Below are 22,043 nucleotides of genomic sequence, written 5' to 3'. Positions count from 1 at the left end.
GATTAGTTACACTGATAATAAAACAACCTTTTTACAAATGGCACAAGATACATGAGCTCTCATGTGTCTGCCTTTTAATAGCATTGAATTTGTGCATTTGCTACCTTTATTCTGTAGTCTTTTTTTTTCCATTTATAATTGGGCACCTACAAGTTATTAAAAATAGTCTAATGTAACTTAATTTTTCTTTTGAAGCATTCTGGAGAAGGAGTTATGAATGCAGTTAAGGATTCTTAATTGTTGAGGCTTCAAAATACCTCCCTCTAAATTACAAAAATGTGGGTTTATGTCACTTTGTTCAGTTCTGAATAGCAAGTCTTGGGGATAAAATAATGAAATCTACGTATCTGATATTACTTTACAAATCCTGTTTCAGCACCTAAAGAAATATCTTGACTTTCAGATACCCTGTTCCCAGTGACCTCAGGTGTATTTAGACATTTGTAGGTATTGAAGTCATTGAAAGCACAGGTAGGGGCATTGGGATGCCTACTAAGTAACTGGAAGTCCAAGTGTACACATATGGGGAGGGAAAAGGATTTTGTGAGGAATTCATGGCCATTAAAGGGGTATTTATTTATATTTCCCATTGTACATGCATCTAAGAATACTTAGATCTTGTTTGCACTGTAGCACAGAATGAGTTTCATAATCTGTGCTGTTACAGGGTTTAACCAGTAAAATATTCTGTATTTTTTATTTTATAGAAATAATAGGAGGTATTAGATTCAGGGAAAATGGTGCATAGACCACACAACAATATTTCAAATTGCAAAATGGAATTACAGAAGGGAGTTCTTTTCCTGCTTCACGTAAAAAGCAAACAAATTTGGTGCTTGTGAATAAGGAACGCTGCAGAGCTGATGAAACAAGTTGCATTTGATTATCAAATATTTATGAAATTTACTGGAAAGTGAATCTGAATCATGATGCTTGGGAAAAATAGGATGTAATTCTTAAGTATTCTGGAAAATACAAGATGGAACAGCAGTTTCATTATGAAAGATACAAACATTTTTCCTTCTGCTACCTGTAAGCTTTAATTTTAGACTGTTGCCTCTTTTCCATTGATGACTAGGAGAAGAAGTCCTGTAGCTGTTGTGAAAAGTGTTTTCCCAGGATGAATACCAGGAAAATGACTATTGATGACTGAAACACAACTATATATACTGGTTTTGCTACCTGTGAGGAAAATGGGCTACACATGCACCCTTTGCTGTAGGGAGCAGTCTGCTTTCTGCACCTGCATCACTCCAACAGTGCAATTGGGTTGCTTGGGCAGCTGAGAGTGCAGTACCAAAACCCTGCCCTGTCTGTGTTGGGGCATCTGACTGTGTGCTGGCTGCTCTCTGCTATGATAAATCACCATGCAGGTTGCCTGTGAGGGTGAGCTTGTGGTCCCTTTCGATACTGAGGGTGCTTGAGCTGAGCAATAGCCTACTTAGTAATCTGTCAATTTTTTCTCCTAGGAAAGTGCTGGAGCAGGTGCAATTTCTTACAATAGCTCAGTCTCCGGATACTTGCCCGTAGTTGCCACAAGTCTGTTTTCCGTGTTCATTAAAACCTATTGATCTCAGGAAAGTTTGTGGGATTGATTTTAACTCTGTGCTTTTCAGGGAATTAGTAGTATTTTAACAATAACACTCTCCTAACGCATTCTCCAGAGAGAGTGATGGATTGAGAAAATGCAGAGGCTATGCACACAAGTTGCAGCTCTGACCCAGCTCCTGAGGTTCCCTTACCCAGGGAAGTGCCCTGTGTTCCCACTGCAGCCTCTCGTGATTACCTAACTCTATCCAGGAAGGGTCTGGTAGCACGTGGCACTTCCTGCTTGAGGGATTTGGGGAGCAGGAGGCAACAACTGGGGCTATTAAGTTCACTGGCACGTGTCTTTTTAGCCTTCAAAAAGGGGAGGGCTGCAGTGCCACCCTGATCACACCAGCCAGGTTAGCAGTGGCTCTGTGTGGCTGCTAGGCTTCAAGAGGACAAGGAGACTGCTTGCTGTTATTTCCTGGGGAGCTGTTTGATAGCGTGAGTGCCAACCAAAGAGTCGAGTTTGTGGTAAACCAACAGCTGAAGGAAATGCACTGTAGTCTTGTGTGGCTGTTACATGGTGTGCTACAAAATAAGGGGAGCAAATTGCATTCTAGATACCAAAGTAACAGAAAACTAGTAAGCAAGGTGCAGTTCTTGGATGTAAGAAAGTGAAAATGCAGGATTATTTTAGGTATATAGCAGTGGTCAGGTCCCCAGTGGAACTGTTCCTGGTGCTGCACTGCATGCACCATTTCTCCAGGAGAAATGAAAATTTTAATGGTCAGGTGAGTCCTTTTTTGGGAATGCACTTGAACAGGTGTGCCTCATGTGAAGACAAGGAGGAATCCTGATCACACTGTGCACATGCTTAGGCATATTGCTTGTTCTGGAAGATAGCTGCTGGATTTTAGGGACTGGTTAAGGTAGGCACAAAATTTGTTAACATTGAAAGAAATAGACACACAGGGAAATGGATCCTGTTGGTAAACAGCAGCATTTGAAACCTTTGTGGTGTTTGTTCCCAAAGTGTCAGTACTGTGAAAGCTTTGGACAAGAGGTAAATGGGAATTCTATGGATGGTAGTGGTCACTTTTAAATTTCCTTCCCTCCTTCAGTTCTAGCTGGTTAGGAACCACCCTTGGAAGATCTGGTTTCACTGTTTGGCTGTGGGACAAGGTGGATGCTGCTGCAGCATCCCCCAGTCCTTTCCCAGCTGTACAGAGCCTTTTGCTACAGCACTGCCTCCTCCCTTTTCACCTCTGCTCTCTATCCACTGACCAAGAGTGAATTTTGATGGGAAGAAATGGGAGCCTGCTTGGTCTTCAACCTTTTTCCTGTCCTCTGCTTGAGTGCAGGCAGCTGTTGTGAAAGGACTTGAGCGTTGACAAGAGACTTCATGTCAAATTGACAGCACCTATCTGGTCTTGTGCAAAGCATTCAACACTGTCCTGTACCACACTGTTGTCTCTAAATTGGAGAGACATGGATTTGATATCAAGACCATTTGGTGGATAAGGAATTGGATGGATGATTATGGTCAGTGGCTCAATGTCCAAATGGAGACCAGTGATGAAGTGGCATTCTGTAGTGGTTCAAGTGGTTCAGCAAGTTTCTAACAACACCAAGCTCTGTGCTGCAGCTGACCCGTTGTATGGAAGGAATGCCATCGAGAGGAACCTGGACAGGCTTGAGAGGCAGACCCATGCAGGCCTCATGATATTCAACAAAGCCACATGTGCAAGGTCCTTCACATTGATTGGGGCAATCCCAAGGCTAAATATAGACTGGGCGTTGAGTGCATAGAGAGCGACCCTGAGGAGTTGGTGGATGTAAAAAATGAATATGCCAGCAATGTGTACATACAGCCCAGAAAACCAGTTTTATTTAGAATAAACCAAACCAGGTTGGAAGAGACCTTCAAGATCATCACGTCCAACCCATCAACCAATCCAACCCACCTAAACAACTAACCCATGGCACCAAGCACCCCATCAAGTCTCCTCCTGAACACCTCCAATGATGGTGATTCCACCACCTCCCCAGGCAGCCCATTCCAATGGGCAATCACTCTCTCTGTATAGAACTTCTTCCTAACATCCAACCTGAACCTACCCTGGCGCAGCCTGAGACTGTGTCCTCTTGTTCTGGTACTGGCTGCCTGGGAGAAGAGACCAACATCCCCCTGTCTACAACCTCCCTTCAGGTAGTTGTAGAGAGTGATAAGGTCACCTCTGAGTCTCCTCTTCTCCAGGCTGAGCAACCCCAGCTCCCTCAGCCTCTCCTCATAGGGCTTGTGTTCCAAGCCCCTCACCAACTTTGTTGCTCTTCTCTGGACTCATTCCAGCAAGTCAACATCCTTCCTAAACTGAGGGGCCCAGAACTGGACACAGTACTCGAGGTGTGGCCTAACCAATGCAGTGTACAGGGGCAGAATGACCTCCCTGCTCCTGCTGGCCACACTGTTCTTTATGCAGGCCAGGATGCCATTGGCCTTCTTGGCTGCTTGGTCACACTGCTGGCTCATGTTCAGCCTACCATCGACCAGTACCCCCAGGTCCCTCTCTTCCTGGCTGCTCTCCAGCCACTCTGACCCCAGCCTGTAGCACTGCATGGGGTTGTTGTGGCCAATGTGCAGAACCCGGCACTTGGATGTGTTAAATCTCATGCCGTTGGATTCTGCCTATCTGTCCAGGTCCCTCTGCAGAGCCTCTCTACCCTCCAGCAGATCAACTCCTGCCCCCAGCTTGGTGTCATCAGCAAATTTACTGATGATGGACTCAATGCCCTCATCCAGATCATCACTAAAGATGTTAAAGAGCACAGGGCCCAGCACTGATCCTTGGGGCACACCACTAGTGACTGGGTGCCAGCTGGATGTGGCACCATTCACCACCACTCTCTGGGCTCGGCCATCCAGCCAATTCCTAACCCATCGCAGTGTGCTCCCGTCCAAGCCATGGGCTGACAGCTTGGCCAGGAGTTTGCTGTGGGGGACAGTGTCAAAGGCCTTGCTGAGGTCCAGGTAGACCACATCCACAGGCCTCCCCACATCCACCAGGCGGGTCACCTGATCATAGAAGGAGATCAGGTTGGTCAGGCAGGACCTGCCCTTCCTAAATCCATGCTGGCTAGTCCGGATCCCTTGGCCATTCTCTAAGTGCTGTGTGATTGCACTCAGATGACCTGTTCCATGATCTTGCCTGGCACTGAGGTCAGGCTGACAGGCCTGTAATTCTCTGGCTCATCCAACCGGCCCTTCTTGTGGATGGGCACAATGCTGGCCAGCTTCCAGTCCTCTGGGACCTCTCCAGTGAGCCAGGACTGCTGAAAAATGATGGAGAGTGGCTTGGCCAGCTCATCTGCCAGCTCTCTCAGCACCCTAGGATGGATCCCGTCTGGTCCCATGGACTTGTGGGGATCCAAGCTGCTGAGGAGAGTTCCAGCCACCTCCTCATGGAACATAGGGAAACTGTGCAGCTCCCTGGCTCCTTCTACCAGCTCTGCAGGCCAGCTGTCTGGAAGACATTCTGTCCTGCTAGTAAAAATTGAGGCAAAGAAGGTGTTAAGTATCTCTGACTTTTCCTCATCCTTTGATACAATGCTTCCCTCCATGTCTACCAAGGAGTGGAGGTTGTCCTTGCCCTTCCTCTTGCTATTAATGTATTTATAGAAGGACTTTTTGTTGTCCTTCACAGCAGAGGCCAGACTAAGCTCCAAATGTGCTTTTGCCTCCCTAATTTTTTTCCTACATGATTTGGCAACATCCTTAAACATTCTATGGGTTGCCTCCCCTTTCTTCCAAAGGTGATACTCCCTCTTTTTTCCCTTAGTTCTATTAAAAGTTCTTTAACCATCCAGGCTGGCTGTCTGCCCCAGTTGCATCCTGGGCTGCATTGTAAGTGTGGCCAGCAGGTTGAGGGAGGTGATTCTGCCCCTTGCACCTGAAACACTGTGTCTGGCTCTGGTGTTCTTAGTGTCAGAAAAACATGGACCTGCTCAAGCAGGTCCACAGGAGGGATGTGAAGATGATCAGGTGGCTGGAACACCTTGCTTATGAGGACAGGCTGAGACAGCTGGGGTGGTTCAGCTTGGAGAAGAGAAGGCTCCACTGAGACCACCTAACAGTTTTCCAGTATTTCAAGGGAGCCTACAGGAAAGGTCATGTAGAGTGATAGGACAATGACAAATGATTTTAAACTGAAAGGTATATGTAGATGAACTCTAAGGAGAAAAATATTTACTGTGAGGGTTATGGGGCACTGAAATACGTTGCTCAGAGAAGTTGTGGATGTCTCCTCCCTTGAACTGTTCAAGGCCAGATGGGAGAGAGCTTTGAGCAACCTGGTCTAGTGAAAGGCATCCTTGCCTATGGCAGGGGAATTGGAACTGGATGAGGTACCTTCCAATGCAAACCATTCTATAATTCTTTGTTGTGCCATTGTAGTAGTACTTGACTGGTATCACAAGCACTATAGAAGTCACAAATAATTTTTGTATCATCTCATGTTGCCAGTGCTTGGACTGATGATGCCTCCATCACACCTGTATGTTTGCTGTCTTGTATTGGTTTCCATCTGTTGACACAGATGGTGTCAGACAGTAGAAGTATGTAGCTTTAAAAGGTATTCAGCAACTTCAGCTGAAGCATGGTTTTGTTCAACTGAAAGCAAGTAACAGTCATTACAGAGGAAGCCATGCTTTGCAGTTTTATATGATTTAAGTGATGATCATCTAAGGTTACTGGGTGGGGGAGGGGAAATCCCCTTCTGTGGCAGAGGAGATGGCAGCACTGTTGCGATTACTTGCACGTACTATACCAGTAAGGGGAAAAGGTGTGATTTGACATGCAGCTTTCCCCCTGCATGTTAAGGGTTTATCCTCTCCCTAGCTGAGATCTGTGTACAGCTATCTTTTTTTTTTCCTATTAATTTCTAATTATGGATGTTAATTTCTCTTTGTAAGAGATCCAGTGGTACAAAGAAGGGAAGCCTGGTTCTTGCACTTTGCTGAAGTGTGCTGGGAGGACTGCCACGTTGTGGCGGGGATTTGGGGCAGCATCTATCATAGCCCTTCCAGTGCACCCTGGTGCAAGGTGGCCCCCTGCTTCCAATGTGCTTCTCCTCCATCACCCTCTGCCTTATTTAAGCAACCAAGCTGGAAAATCAATACTGAAAAGAAGGTTAGTTTCATATGCCATGTAGGATTGAGCTGGAATACTTGTAATGTGCTCACTGCTGTTTCATTGTACAGAAAAGCAGGACTCGTCTTTAATAATGAAGTTTTAGAGTATGTCTGTGGAGTTACTTCATATATACAGACACGTAAACATGTACACTGCAGTGAGTACCTATTCTCACTGATTGCACTATCAGCTGGTTTTCTGTAGATGTGCTTACATCTACATGTTACATATAACACATTTCTGTCTGATCTGCTTTTCTCAGATGAAATGCAATAATTACTTCCTTGTGTGAAGTGGCCACCAGGTGTCATCAGAATGCTTTTATTTTTATTAATTTCTCCTTTTCTTCAGAAGTGTGTGTACACTTTGCTAATCTTCTCTGGAAACTTTGTTTATATACTCCACAAATAATCCTAAATCCTCATGTTACCTGTTCAGACAAAAACAGCAGCTCTTTTCAGCTGAGCTATTCAAATAGGTAGCTGACTAGAGGCAAACAGAAGGGAGAACAACAGTGAGAAGCACGTGTGTGTATGTACAGGTTACTGTGTGCAGTCTTTACAGTATTAACAGACAGTGAGTATGCTTATACATACATCAAGGGTGGGTATCCGCTGGATGGGACCAATCTTTATCAGTGGTGCCCAATGTGAAGACAAGGGGTAATGGGCACAAACCTGAATGTAAGAAATTCCATTGAAACAGGGGGAAGAACATCTTTAATCTAAGGATGACAGAGCACTGGAACAGGCTGTCCAGGTGGTGGGGTTTCCACCTCTGGAGACATTCAGAACCCTTCTGGATGTATTCCTTTGTGCCCTGTTTTAGGTGAACCTGCCTTGGCAGGGGGCTTGGACTTGATGATCTCTAGAGGTCCCTTCCAGCCTCTACCGTTCTGTGATTCTGTGTGATAGATACAGTAGCTAAACCACTAGAATGCCATGGAAGAGCTACAGGTGAGGTAATTAAAATTATTATTGAAAACATGTTAAATTCCCCTTTCTACTTTATGCTATATCCTCTCCTTAATGCCTTTTCTACAGTTTTGGTGTCCTTACTTCACACTGAATGTGTTTGTTGGATTTTATGTATCTGTTTATTTTATATAGCTGTGAATTTTTGGCATACTTGCATTAGTTGTGGATAACATCCATTCAAACTATTACCAGCCTACTTTTAATTTAAAATTGTACTGGTTGCATCATTTTTTTATATTCAGTGAACTATGCCTCAGCCAATAGCTGGCTAATTAATTGAAGTGCTCAAGAACTTGTTGTGTTTGTTTTTCTTATATACATATATATATATATATATATATATATATAAGAAACAGTGTTTTTCTCTTCTTTCCTGCAAGGAAAAAAAAAACAACCCACATTACTCCTAGTTTGTGATTCCCTTCTGAATCATGGTGGAAGTTACTGAATGATTCCCTTCTGAATGCTGGTTCCCAGCTGGCGGAGGGCGAGCTGTTTGTGTTGGCCTTTTCACCTGTGCTGGTGCTGCTGCCTAGCCTAGGCTGTTCAAGCTGTGTTAGAAGATGTGTCCTAGGCTGTGATGATGGAGCCTTTTTGTTCCTTTTCATATGGTACAGTAGTTTAAAACAAGGGCCAAAGTCATCTCTTTTTGCCTTATAGGTTTAACTTTCAGCAAAAGTTGATGTAAATTTACTAAATGTTGGCAAGTATTAAACACCACAATAACTGTGCAGGAAATTCACACCACTCATATTTTAAAGAGGAATAGAGTCAGGAACCCTAGGACCAGGTTTCTAGGGTAAAATTTTCCAGGGACAGTTTGCAAGTAACAGCAGCTTGGTTTTATCTTTTGCTACTGAAGTATAAGAAAAACCTAAGTCTTCCAAACTGTTGTTGGTGGTTGGTTTGTTTTCCCTTTTTCTCTCAAGTGTCAGTGATAGTGCCTGTGTACTTCTGATGAATTCTAGTGTGGTCCACTACCTGTAAGAGGGTGCTACAGCCAGTGGTAGAGCGGAGATTTAAACTGCCTTTGCTTTTTACTTCTCTCCAGTTTTAATGGGTGGAGTTGGTGAGAATTCCATTGCACATGAAACTATGTTCTAAGAACTCTCACAGACTGTGGGATTCACTTGCATGTGAAAAAAAAATGTCTTTCCTGCAAGTCTGTTTCATGGATCTGATAAACACTCTGAAGTTTTTTTGAGAACACTTGAACAGTGCTTTTAACTCACAAATAACACAGTGCCCTATGTTTTTCTCTGGGATCCTCCAAAGTTTCTGTTGTGTATTTTTATTACAGTTGCTATATATATGCCATACTCTGCAATTGGTGAAAAAAGAAATCTTTGAATCTACCACTCAGAATAGAGGGATCTTTTTAAATTTCCAACATTTGAAGATCTGAAGGTTATTCAACAATTTTTAGGAGCTACTAGTGCATCTCCTCTTATTCTCTAACTTGGGTGTGCATTCCTACTGATTCTGACTGCACTCGAAATGAGATCTCATCAGTAGTCACTGCTGCATTTAGCAGCATTTGTCTCTTTCTGAAGTAAGTGGCTGATGAACTGGGGAGCCTTCTCTTTGTCTCTTCCTTTTTTTTTATGGTGGGAATTAATTGTTATATTTCTTACGTTAAAAATTCATAAGAAATTCCTTTATGTTGGCCATTCCTTCCCATCCAGAAGGACTTTCAGTGGTTTGACAACTGAAGCAAGGATGTGAGTGGTATTGCAGGGCGTGTTTCCCTGTGATGTTGTCACAGTTCTGTCTGGTGCCCACAAGAAAATGGAGTTAATGGGTGCAGGTAATTTGCAGTTTTCAGTAGTACAGGTGTGATGACTGTCAGAGGGCTTTACTTTTGTTACTTTAACAATCGGTTTTGTTACTTTAACAATGCATCAGTGTGGAAGCTTCGAAGTCTTTAGTCTTTGAAAGCCTGTAGTTTGTTGGGAAGTCTCCCTGGAGGTGCTGGTGCTCCAGGAAAAGGAGTGGCTTTGCACAAACAACAGACTCATGATGCAAAGCTTGAAGTTCCAGCATTCTTGAGCTACAGTGGAAAATACATGTTTGTAATGGATGGCATCAAATATTCCTCAAAATAAAGGTGATCTTTGTTCTGTTTGAAACAACAACCATGTTGTCCTCTGTATTCCATTACTGAGGAGACTATTCTCTTGAATTAGTCTCTCTGAGGGAAGTGAGGTAACTTTGTAAGGCCATAAGACAAACCTATGATTTGATTTAGGGAGGATGTTATGCCCTTGAAAATGAGAAGATGTTTATTTGACACAAAGGTTGTGTGTTGTTCATGTCCAGTTTTGTGCAGGCTATTTAAGAAGCTGCTCATAAAAAAGATTTTGCTTCATTGTATCAGTTATTTCATTGTAAGAATTGTCTGAAAAAGGGGAATTTCTACTGGAAAAAAAGAAGAACCTCTGTTTTCCATATGTCACATCCTTTACAAACGCTGCAGATTGGGTATTGAATACTTGGGAGACAACGATACTCTGAGAAATGCTTTGGGAATTCTAATGCCAGGATAAGCATAAAAAATAAAAACCAAAGTGGAGTTTAGTAGTTGTGAGAGTACTTTCTGTGGGTTTTTCTGTACACATCCCTAAGCCTTCCCTTGAAGAGCTGGCAAATGACCAAAAAGAGAAGTAAATAAAATTGTATTGAGCGTGAAGTTAGGAAACTTTGCAGTTCATTACAGGTTTATGGATCATCACTAAACTGCTTGTGCTTCTGATCTTGATTTAAGATTACTCCTTTCTAAATTTCATCTGAGGATTAGGGCAATGCAAGTCTTACATTGAAAATCTTCACTGCCCTATGTCCACCTGTTGGCATAGAGGAATTACATACTATTTTTTGGACCAGAGGAGAAAAATGAGAGGAAAAAACTCAACTAAAATGTTCTCCATTTCCATTAAATAAAAGATCTTCTGTCCACAAGTAAGTAATGCATATGCGTAGAACTGTAGCAGATACTGTATCAATATAGGAAAAAAATATCATAGTAGGAAAAATACAAAAGTCTGTGGTGATACCTGGTAACAAATGTTATTGGCAGCACAGGAAGTGGCATTTTTCTCGTTTTTTTCCTGAGCTGGTGCTGAATTGTGACTGTGGGTTGTCTTGTAGATTCGATGAAACAGTGAAACAAAATGTCCATGATTCGGACTGTTTGGAAATCCCAACATATGAACGAGTTGAATCTTCAGCTATATTGGTTTCTTTGAGACCACCAAAGGATCATGTATTAGGCGGCACCTATAATTTAAAAATGCATATGTCTCCTCATGCATTCTGTGAAGATTTGTCTCTTTGGCCCTTGCAGACGTAACTCATATAACATAAATGGTTTGCTTCTTAGAGTCTTGAAAACACATCTCACTTCTTTTGGATCGCTGGAAAATTATTGAAGAAAAGCAGAATGTCAAAGACTTGACTGCTATTTCCTGTAGAATTACAAAGCTTAGCTTTTTCTATGCAAAAATGCTGAAGCCACAACAGGTTTCTACCCAAAACTCAGGAACAGCGGCATGCTGCAAAGAACCTTAAAATCTGTTAGGTAATGTATGACTGTCTCCAAGCAGAAGAATTTGTTAACCTGAAGCTAATGTGGCAAATTAATTTTTGGTCATATCCTTTAAGAATCTGTTCAGCTACACTTGATTTATATGAACATTAACAAAAGATTTATGTTACAAAAAGTCAACCCACTTTTGAATTACAACAGCTTCATTTTGAACATCACATATGATGTTGAGAGTTCTGTTTGACAGAACCAGGTTTTAAACAATGGAAACACTGAGGAATTTGACTGGTCTCTGCTTAGCTTGGGCTTGATCCTGTGCTGTGGTTCTCTGCTGTGTTGTGCCTGGTGATATCATTGGTACAGTCCTGGAGCCTGTACACTTTCTGGTTTATTTATGCAATACATAAAGCGGTTAAGTACTTGTGCACTTTAAGTATTTGTTACTTGTAAAAATGTAACCAGAATCTTTGAGAGGTGAAGGCAGAAGGAAAAGCATGAGAGCTTGCATCTTGGCATTGTTTTTGTTCTTGTTGGTCCATGAATAAGGTAGTTCAAGAGCTGCTGTTCTCTACTTCTACTGCTATGTGAGGCTGCCAGCATTACATTGACACCCAAAGGCTTAGTCAGTAACACCAAGGAGTGGGAGCTAGGCTTAAGCATGCACGTAAGCTTCTGTGGCTGCAGAGGATTACTTGTTACATTTAGGATGTGTTTTTGGTTCCCTGTTGATTTAATTAAATGCTGACAATCCCTGTACCAGACTAAGGTTTGATCCAAGATTAATTTTGCAAAAAGACAGACATTTAACCTAATCTATCACTGGGACTATAGAGACTTGAAGTGCCATTGATATCTTCTCCGATGCACTAGTTCCTGTATTATTACCAACTGTAGGTGAGCCTTTAATTAGTGTAGTAGCTTTGATGAGAGCAGAGGTGAATTGTCTTATGCAAGGTGATGATTAGGATCACCCAGAATTGTGACCAGTTTGTTGCTTTGCCATTGGCCTCTTGTCTTGTGACAAATCTGAGAAGGGGCTTTCTGAAGAGGAGTTTACAGCAGAGGAAGCACTGTAGGCTCACTCCTTTTACCTAGTGGAAGCTTACAATATGCTAAATGCATCCTTCAAGTAGTGATAGTCATTTGTGCAATAAAATAGTGATAGTTGTCTGAGTGAAGATCATAGTGGGGACAGAGACATAGTTCAGTATTGTGGTCTAGATCTTTTCTTAGATGTGGAGAACTATCCACAGCTCAGCAACCTACTGACTGTGGTTCCAGAAAAAGTAGTCACAGTGGCCACTAACTGTCTACCTCAGAAGATGTGCTCTTGTCCTAAAAGCTACTGTAAGAGGCAATCAAAAGAAACTGAAGGCAATTTCATTCCTTAGATTAATTAATATAGGGATGATCTACTTCACAGTTGTTTTCTTTCATAGAAAATCCTTTCTGGATTATGGTTTCATGAAGGTGAATACTCCCAGGTAGTGATATTTTGACACAGTTCATATGGAGATGAGACAGAGGCAGCTGAATCTGAGAAGGGTGTGAGGGGGGGGATTATTTTCATAAAAAACTCAGATGTGAGGTAGAGAGAAAACTGGCAAAGGCATGTGATTAATTGTTGCTATACCTAACTTGTGCTGTGCAGAGGAGCCCTTGCTTTGATAACACTTGTTCTTAGTTGTGGGGATTGATGTGAAGATGTTGACTGCATTTAGGAGTACTGCCTGAAAGTGAAGTGGAGTGCATCCCTGGTCTGTGTGCTAGAAGTATATCATAAAATCAAGGCAGAGAGAAGTGTCTCCATTTACTGCTGACTGAGAACTGGAGAAATTAGGGAAGAAGGCTGAGGCATGAGGCTCCTTTGCATATTTGTATTGTGTATTGTAATGTCATACTGAAGCTATTGGCAGCACCTATGAGATTTGTGGTTTGCATTTTTCATTTGCCTTGCAGCTAGTTTGTACAGTTTACAAAAATAAGATAAATATTTTTTTTTTTCCTGAGCATTTGAAAAAATCCATAACTGCTGCAACAGAATTGAGTTGAAGACAAGGTTAGATGCCAGAACTGGGATTGCGATCTCAGGCTTTTGGTAAAGCATAGAGCAGGATGAACTTGGAGTCAGAGAATGGTTGGGGTTGGAAGGGACCTCCAAAGGTCATCTAGTACAAACCCCCTGCAGTGAGCAGGGGACATCCTCCATTAGATCAGGTTGTCTAGAGCCTTGTCGAGCCTGATCTTGAATATCTCCAGGAATGGGGCCTCAACTATCTCACTGGACAATGTGTTCCAGTGTTCCACCACCTCATTGTAAAGATCTTGTTCCTAACATCCAATCTAAATCTACTCTTCTCTAATTTCAAACCATTGCCCCTCATCCCATCACTACAAGCCTTTGTAAACATTCCCTTTTCAGCCTTTTTGTAGGGCCCCCTTCAGTTACTGATGGGCCACTATTAGGTCTCCCCAGAGTCTTCTCCAGGCTGAACAGTCCCAGCTCCCTCAGCTTGTCCTCATAAGAGATGTGTTCCTGACCCCTAATCATTTTCAAGGCCCTTTTCTGGACCTGCTTCATCATTTCCTTCTTGCATTGAGGGTTCCAGAGCTGGATGCTCCAGGTGAGATCTCACCAGAGCAAAGCTGCAAAATTGCCTCTCTTGACCTGCTGGCCATGCAGCCTAGGATGCAACTGCCCTCTGGGCTGCAAGTACAACTGTTGGTTTTTGTCCAGATTCTCATCCACCAGAACTCCCAAGTCCTTTTCTTCAGGGCTGCATTCCACAGGATGACCTCAAGCCTGTATTGATAATGAGGATTGTTCTGGCCCAGGTGCAGGACCCTGCACTTGGTCTAGTTGAAGGTCATGAGGTTTACCTGGGCCCACCTCTGTGGGAAGAGGTTGTTTTCAGATAACTATACTGGAACACACCTCTCCAGCTTGTCCAGGTCCCTTTGGATGGCATCCTGTCCTTCTAGCATATTGACAGCATCACTCAGCTTGGTGTCACCTACAAAACTACTGATAGTGCACTCGATCCCATTGTCTGTATTATTGACAAAAATAATAAACAGTACTGGTCCCAGTATGGAACCCTGAGGGACACTGCTTGTCACTGCTCTCCATCTAGACTTTGAGCTATTTACCACTACCCTCTGGATGTGACCATCCAGCTAATTCCTTGTCCACCCATCAAATGTGTCACTTCTATTGCAGTGAACAAATACCAGGAAGTGGAGCTAAGCCTGCAGGTACTGCATGCAAATAATCAGCCATGTATTTTGAGATTTGCATGTGCCTGGTGGAGATGAGCTCAGTCTGCACTGGTGTGACAGAAAAGGTGCCTTGTGAGACTACTGATAACGGCCTGTGAAAGCTAGGAAACATCCACCCTCTTGTGATCACTGTAGCTTTGGATGAAAGTGGCTTGTGATTTCTGTCAGAGGTTGATCTAGGTGTGACAGTGCTTTATGATTTAAATCAAATTATAAGATGGCTTTAAATGAAAGTATGGTGTGGAACCACCAGTCCCTTACATCTATATATCTGTATCTATACCTGTATCTATATGTCTATATATCTATCTTGAATATGTGAATTTTGGTTGATGGAGAACCCCCTGATATTGAGATATAGCCTTTGATAGCGGAAATTTCCAATGCAGGTATTAGTTCACTGCTGGAGAGATTCTCTGATGAATCAGATGGTCTGAGAGGAAAGTATCCTATAAAGTACATGAACAATTGGTTTGAGAATGTAAATTCCCTTGTACAACAAAGAAAAAAAATTGCTATTCCTCCCCAGGTCATGCAAAAGGAGTGTGGTTTGATCTCAGTGGTGGGCTAGGAACCTGCTGTGGAGGTGAAACAAAGGACCCAGGGTCTCTTTGTGCAGACAGTTAAGAATGGAATTGTAGCACTCATCACTGAAGTAATTTCTTTATATTTTCCAAGCTATATTGCTAAAGCTGTTATATAGTTAACATAATTTTCATCTGATCTTATTTCTGAATCCCAAAGAGTGCTCATAGTCCTTTTCAGGGTAAGCTTGCACTTCACAGGCTTCATCCTTCTCTGCTGTTAATGGCTGTGGTGTTTTTGAACACACCAACTATATGCTGATTTACACCAGCTAAGAATACAGACCTGATGGTTTTATATCTGACCAGTTGTCAGAGTTTCTATCAGGTTGTAGTGAACAAAAAAAAAATTAGTGTGTAAGACTCAGAAAACCACAGTTAGAGAAGTAATATCTGGATTCTCCAAAGGGCTCCTGTGAGTTACAGGTGGATTTTCTCCTGTTATTTAGGTACAGCTAGCTCAGTATAGATTTGATCAGTACTTTAGCTCAGAGACCTAGAGTTGAAAAACTGTTCAATGTAGGCAACTGCTGTGCACTCAATTCCTTATAGGCCATCCATAAATTATTATTAAGCAGAAAATGTTGGTTTTGGTTTTTTTTCTCTTCCATACTAATGTCTAACATTTTAACACATTCTTACTTTGTCCTCCAAAACAAGCATAATTTTAATTATTTTTTGATAGCACGTACCTGAATAGTTTTTTTATACCCTGCATTGTCTGTATCAACAATTGCAATTACTTAATCTTGTCAGAAAGTACTTAAAATTGTGGTCATGGCCTCATTCAATGAGTAACTGGAAAAAAAAATAGATACTTGGATCTGCAGCAAATTGATGTTTAAATCATAGTGTAAAGCACATAGATAAACATTTAGTATTTAATCATCTGTTAAAATGAAATGCATTTTCAATTCTCAATCGCTTCATATCAAAATGAAAAGGTAATAAATGTCAAGATTTGATTTCCCACCCTCATCCCTCTTAGACTCTGTGTTGGTAGCATCAGTTTTCTACTGGCGGTATCTTTTTGGGAGCAGGAAGGTCGCACTGCCAGTTGAGCAAAATCTGTTTTTGGATGGTTAGAGTTTGTGCTGGGGTTCAAGATGCTGCCCTTCTTTGCACTGCTGTTTCCTGACTGCCTCCTGCCCCTCCATGATGAATAATTTCTACCATCATTTTAGGAATGATAGGTAACTATACTTGTGGCATATTCTTTTAGGTCATGGCTTTTAGAACATCCCATGGCTAGTTCCCTGAAAGCTGTTGGTGTTTCATTTCCTAATTATGCTTCCAGAAACAAAAGTTAGGCTTGTCTGCCCAAATTTAAGCTTGTAACAAATAGCTTGGTTGCACAAAAGCTATTGAAGTTAGTGCATGCTCACATGGTACTTATCACAGAGAGACTTCTGTAACCAAATGCCTCAAAGTTGGTTTGATTTTTAGATAATCATAATTTTAGACATCATGCTGAAAATGTAGCCTTGTATCTTTCCGTTGTCTGTCTTCCTGCCATGGTCTTCATTTGCTGTATCTTGCTTCCCCCACCACTCCTAGCCATCTCCCTCCCACCCCCCCTTTCTTTTATTTTTACTTGAGTCTTTCAAGTTTTGGTTGTGCATAAAGGACTAATAGTAATCCTTTTGTTTTATAGGTAGTAAGTCATGATCTGCGGTTGGTCATATCAATGTTAAGAATGGATGGGGAAGAAAATGAAAAGGAAGATGATGTTGATGAGCGTTTACAAACTGTGCTGACAGAAGAATCCCAGAGAAAGACATCAGGAGAAAATGCTGGATGCAACTCTTCATCTCAGCAGGAAACAAGGCTTCTATCAGGTGAAGTGTTCAGGGACCCTGAAAAGAAAAGAGAAGAGAATGGCACAAATGAAAAGGCAAAAGCAGGATCACCGAACCTGGATGTTGTTGAAGCAGACAAACCTGAAAATGTCTCTAGAAAAAGGAAGCAGATTTCTTCAGAAGACATGGAACAGAGTGCAAGGAAATTGCACAAAGTATCTGGAGAACCAGGTAGTGTAGCTGGAGCTGTAAAGGAAGAAGGAGTTGCCACTTGTCTTGGTGATGATGTATTTAATTCAAATTTCCTGTGCCTACATTGTGATTTCAAATGTGCTGATGGTGCCATGCTGAAAATTCACAAGGAAAACAAACATTCACAAGAGGTGCCAGATGTTGTTCCTGATAAATTAGCTTCTTCAGAACAAATCATTGTTGGCTGTACACCTGGGAACACAGACAAAGATCTTAAAGGCAAAATGAGTGATCAGTGTTTACCTTCCTGCTCTCATATGGAAAAACAAAACCAAGAAACCTCCTCTAAACAATCCAAAGAGCAAACATTTCCTCACTCAAGCTTCACAGCTGAATGTAGTTCAACATTACATACGCATGTTAAGCAAGATCATGAGAAATCCAAGCTATTTTGTTGTGATCTTTGTGGTTTTCAGAGTGGTGAGGAAGATCTCCTAAATTCTCATTTGCTTGGCAAGACACACCTTCGACGCCAAAATCTTGCTGCCCGGGGAGGATTTGTACAGATACTGACAAAAAAATCCTTTAAAAAACAACAGTCTAATACAATCAAAGAGAGGAAAATCAGAGCAAAACCTGGGATGAGTAAATTAAAGGCAAGAACTGCTGATGCAAAAGAACTAAGTGTTTGCAGTGTGCTGAAAGGCTCAAAAGTAAGCTTGCCTAAACAGAATGATGGCACTGAACTTGCTGAAATGATACCACCTTCAGATATTCCTACTGAAAAAACAGATACTATGACAGAAGAAACATTACTTTCTTCTGGTGTAGAAGGAAATGATGAAGTCCATACAGAAAAAATAGAAGTACCAGCACCCTCAGAAAATACCATGCAGAAACCAGAACTCCCTCCAAATACCAAAAAGCTAGTTACCAGCTTAAATATGGCAAGGAGATTTAATAGATTGGAATGTAAAAAAAATATTGTCTTGTTAAGGTCTTCCTTTGGTCAGAGTAGGTCTTTTAGATTAAAAAGACAGGTAAAGAAAAGGTACAGTTTGTTGGGTAATAGTAAGAGAGGCAAGTCTGAAACTCAGAGAGTACTCATGAAGTGTATCTCCAGCACACAGCTTAAGCCTGGTGATTCAAGCCCTGTGTCACATACAGTATTAGAAACAGATGCTAAAAGTAATTGTAATACTGCTTCAGAAATTCAAAGTCTTACTGAAGATAAGCCAGACACTCTTTCTTCCAGCACTACAGACCCTAAAGATTCTGACCTTAAACTTTCTGCTGATTGTGGTGTTCTTCATACTTGCATTGACTGCGGCCACGTTTTTCAGAACAGAAGAAGTTTGGAAAATCATGTTGCAAAGCTTCATACAGAAAGGATCCAGTTTCATTGTCAGATGTGTAGTTATTCCTCTGGAGTCAGGGAAGACATGGAACAACATTGTCAGGACAATAAACACCAGATGGGTGGTTGTAGCTTTAATTGTCAACTCTGTTCATTTAGCAGCTTGAATGTGATTAGCCTTCGAAGCCATATGAGTGAAGTGCATAATATGTCCCATAGTTGTCCAGCTTGCATTCTGCTTTTTCAAACAGAGGAAGAGCTGAAAAATCATCAAAAAAATGAGAAACATGATGGTTCATTATTTCAGCAAGCCACTCCATTGAGTAACAGTGATCAGACCTTGCAAGCAGTACTTTACTCTGACTCAGTATCAAACAATAGCCAACATCTTGTAAAGGAAATAGAAGTATCAATAAAAGCAAAAACTCCTGACTCTTCCTTCATAAATCATAGAAATGAACCAAAGCATTCAGTTCTGAATAAAACTCAATTTCAATGTAAAAAGTGTTTTTATAAGACAAGATCTTCCACGGTTCTTACAAGGCACATAAAACTCCGACATGCACAGGAATATCACTTCCTTTGCAAAGCTTGTAATCTCTACTCACTGAGTAAGGAAGGAATGGAGAAGCATATCAAAAGAAGCAAGCACCTTGAAAATGCTAGGAAAAACAACATTGGACTACGGTTTGAAGAATGTATTGCAAAGGTTTGTGTTGGTGTTGGTGGTATTAAGACACTGGTGGATCCTTCCGTTTCTGTGAGTGGGAACATAGAGTTAGATAAAGAAATTGTACATGTTTCATCCTCTTCTGTAGAAAATGTACCGAGAAATAAGGAATTCATTCCACCTGATCAAAAGATTGCTGAAAATGAGTTGGTTTCAGCTAATGCACCAAGAAGAGGGAAACCCAAAGGCACTATAGCAAGGACATGTACCCATTGTGGTCTTTTGGCCTCCAGTGTTACGAATTTGACTGTTCATGTCAGGCGAAAGCACAGCCATCAGTACAGCTATTTGTGTAAGGTTTGTAATTATTACACTGTAACCAAAGGAGATATGGAACGTCACTGTGCAACCAAAAAACACAAAAGTCGTGTTGAAATAGAAGGACATGGAAAGCAGAACTCGGAGATCATCATTAGCCCTGGAGGAGATAATTTAGAATTCATGAGCAAGAAGGTTAACAGCCCCATGGCTGCTTTGTGTGAACATGCTGAGGATGGTAACCAGTCATCAGATTTGGAGAATTCTGTTGTAGACAATCAGGAAGTTGAGCAAGGAGATACAGAACTACAAGTCATAAATGCCAGTAGCCTGCCAGATTCAGATCATGCTATCAATACGTTAAATACAAACCAAAGTATATTTCTGGAGCCAGTGAGGGTTACTCAGGATGATGACCCATGCCTCCAGAAAAGAGCAGTGAATGCAAACAACAACAGATGCTTACACTGCAACTTCGTTGCTCATTCTTCTTCTTCTTTAGAGCTGCATGTGAAGCGAAAGCATACAAAACAATTTGAATACTACTGCATGGCTTGTGACTACTATGCTGTTACTCGCAGAGAGATGATTAGGCATGCAGCAACAGAGAAACATAAAATTAGAAGAGAATCTTATGTTTATTCTTCTTCTGGGGAGGAAGCAAACACATCAAATACCACTAAAGAAGGCACGGCTTTGTCTCAAGAGGAGCACCATCACAGTGCAGGAGAAATGAAAGCCGGTTTAGGTGAAAGCAAATGTGCCAATGACACAGCAGGAGGTGATGAAATGAATAAAAGCTTAACTGAATGTGTTGTCTTAGATGAAAATGTGACTCCAGGAATGCCTAAAGGTGGCAGTTCCAAAAATGCAGTGGAAGATGAAGTTGAAGAGGAATCTAAAAATGAAGAGGACCTTTTTTGTGAAGGATTCCAGCAGGCTCCTCAGAAATATGAAGCTGCTGAACTTGACAAGGAACTATCAATTAAAGAAACAGGTTCTTGTGACCTGCAGAAAAGTAGGCATGGTCAGGAGCTGCTCAACTCAGATGATGACTGCCCTGCAGAAAATCAAAATAGATCAAGCAGCACAAACTTGAATTCAGGAGAAGATGAGGAAAGTTTGGAAGCAAATAGAGAAACCCCTGAAACAGAGTGTAGAAACACAGACAGTATCAACAAAATACCACTGAAAAAGAATAACCTACTTATGCTAACTCTTCCAGAAACAAGTAGTACAGTGGAGCAACCAAATTCTGTTGGAAACGTTGGAGAAATGGTACAAAATATACAGAGTTTAGTGGGTGACAGAAGTTTCAAAGACGATCCTACCAGGGAGGCAGAAGAAGCCCTTATGGAAGCACCGCATGAGGCAGAAGTAACTATAAATAACAGTGTTTGGGAGGCTGATGGCTCAACAGCTGAGGGCATGCAAGAAAGTAATAATGAGGCTTTAGAAACAGTTATCAGTGCTGATGATAAAGGAAAGGCAACAAACAATTTTGCCAAGTTTGATTCCTCTATAGTGAGGCTAAAAAGCCATCAAGATGGGGAGGCCACTGACCAGTCTGCTGAAGGACAGCTGTCAGGTGGAGTGAGAGCTAGTGAGCTCATGGTGAAAGCTGAGCCTTCACCAAGTGGTGGCAAAAAGAAGAAGTCAGAAGGAATTTCCCTTGGGGAATCAACACGTATTCGCTGCGATGACTGTGGTTTTCTAGCAGATGGCTTAAGCGGACTAAATGTTCACATAGCCATGAAACATCCTTCAAAAGAAAAACATTTTCATTGCTTACTCTGTGGAAAATCATTTTACACAGAGAGCAACCTTCACCAGCACTTGGCCAGTGCCGGGCACATGCGAAATGAGCAGGCAAGCGTGGAGGAGCTGCCCGAAGGAGGTGCTACCTTTAAGTGTGTGAAGTGCACAGAGCCCTTTGATTCGGAGCAGAGCTTGTTTCTCCACATCAAAGAGCAACATGAAGAGCTGTTGAGGGAAGTAAATAAGTACATTGTGGAAGACACTGAACAAATAAACAGGGAGAGGGAAGAGAACCAAGGCAATGTCTGCAAATATTGTGGGAAGATGTGTAGAAGTAGCAATTCCATGGCCTTCCTAGCTCACATCCGTACCCATACAGGTATGGAAACACTCTCTTTACAGGTGGTCTCTTTGAAACAGAATGAATTACACCGTTGGCTTTTTTTCTGCTTGTTAATCTCTTTAATATTTCGTCTGAACTGGCATTCATATTGCCAAAGAAATTCAAAATCACTTAAAGGAATATGAAAACGGTGATCAAAGGGCAGAAGACGTAAGCATAGTCACCCTTCTGCTTTTTGTTTCATATATATAGAGATTTCCTTCTCTTTAATCTAAATTGTAACCATTAATCGGTTCTTAAATTTATATAATGAAGCAGTGGTGGGCTGAGAGAACAATTAGCTTTTCATTCTATCTTCCTCTTCCTTGCAGTTGTTTAATATCCAAATTGTTTATTTCATTTCAGTTTAGTTACACTTTCAGCATTATATAATGCTTCAGGATAGACGTTTGCTATGACATCATTCCTTACATAAATACCAATAAGAAGCAGCAAGAGGTTTTT

At 41.6% G+C, this 22,043-nt stretch overlaps 1 protein-coding gene across 1 annotated transcript in view; it reads left to right on the top strand.

Moving 5' to 3' along the window:
- Positions 1 to 22,043, top strand: part of ZNF407 (zinc finger protein 407) — a 372,851-nt gene that overhangs the window by 13,390 nt on the left and 337,418 nt on the right. The window contains exon 2 of the mRNA XM_068147570.1: positions 16,757 to 21,575. Coding sequence (XP_068003671.1) covers positions 16,790 to 21,575 — 4,786 coding nt within the window. The 5' untranslated portion in view covers positions 16,757 to 16,789. The remainder of the gene's footprint in view (positions 1 to 16,756; positions 21,576 to 22,043) is intronic.

This window comes from Melanerpes formicivorus, unplaced genomic scaffold (assembly GCF_026170545.1).
Source record: "Melanerpes formicivorus ecotype bairdi unplaced genomic scaffold, bMelFor1.0.p_v2 SCAF_15, whole genome shotgun sequence".
In the NCBI taxonomy this organism is placed as follows: domain Eukaryota; kingdom Metazoa; phylum Chordata; class Aves; order Piciformes; family Picidae; genus Melanerpes; species Melanerpes formicivorus.
Note: the sequence above shows the minus strand (reverse complement) of the source record. Positions and strands in the feature narration are given on the sequence as shown.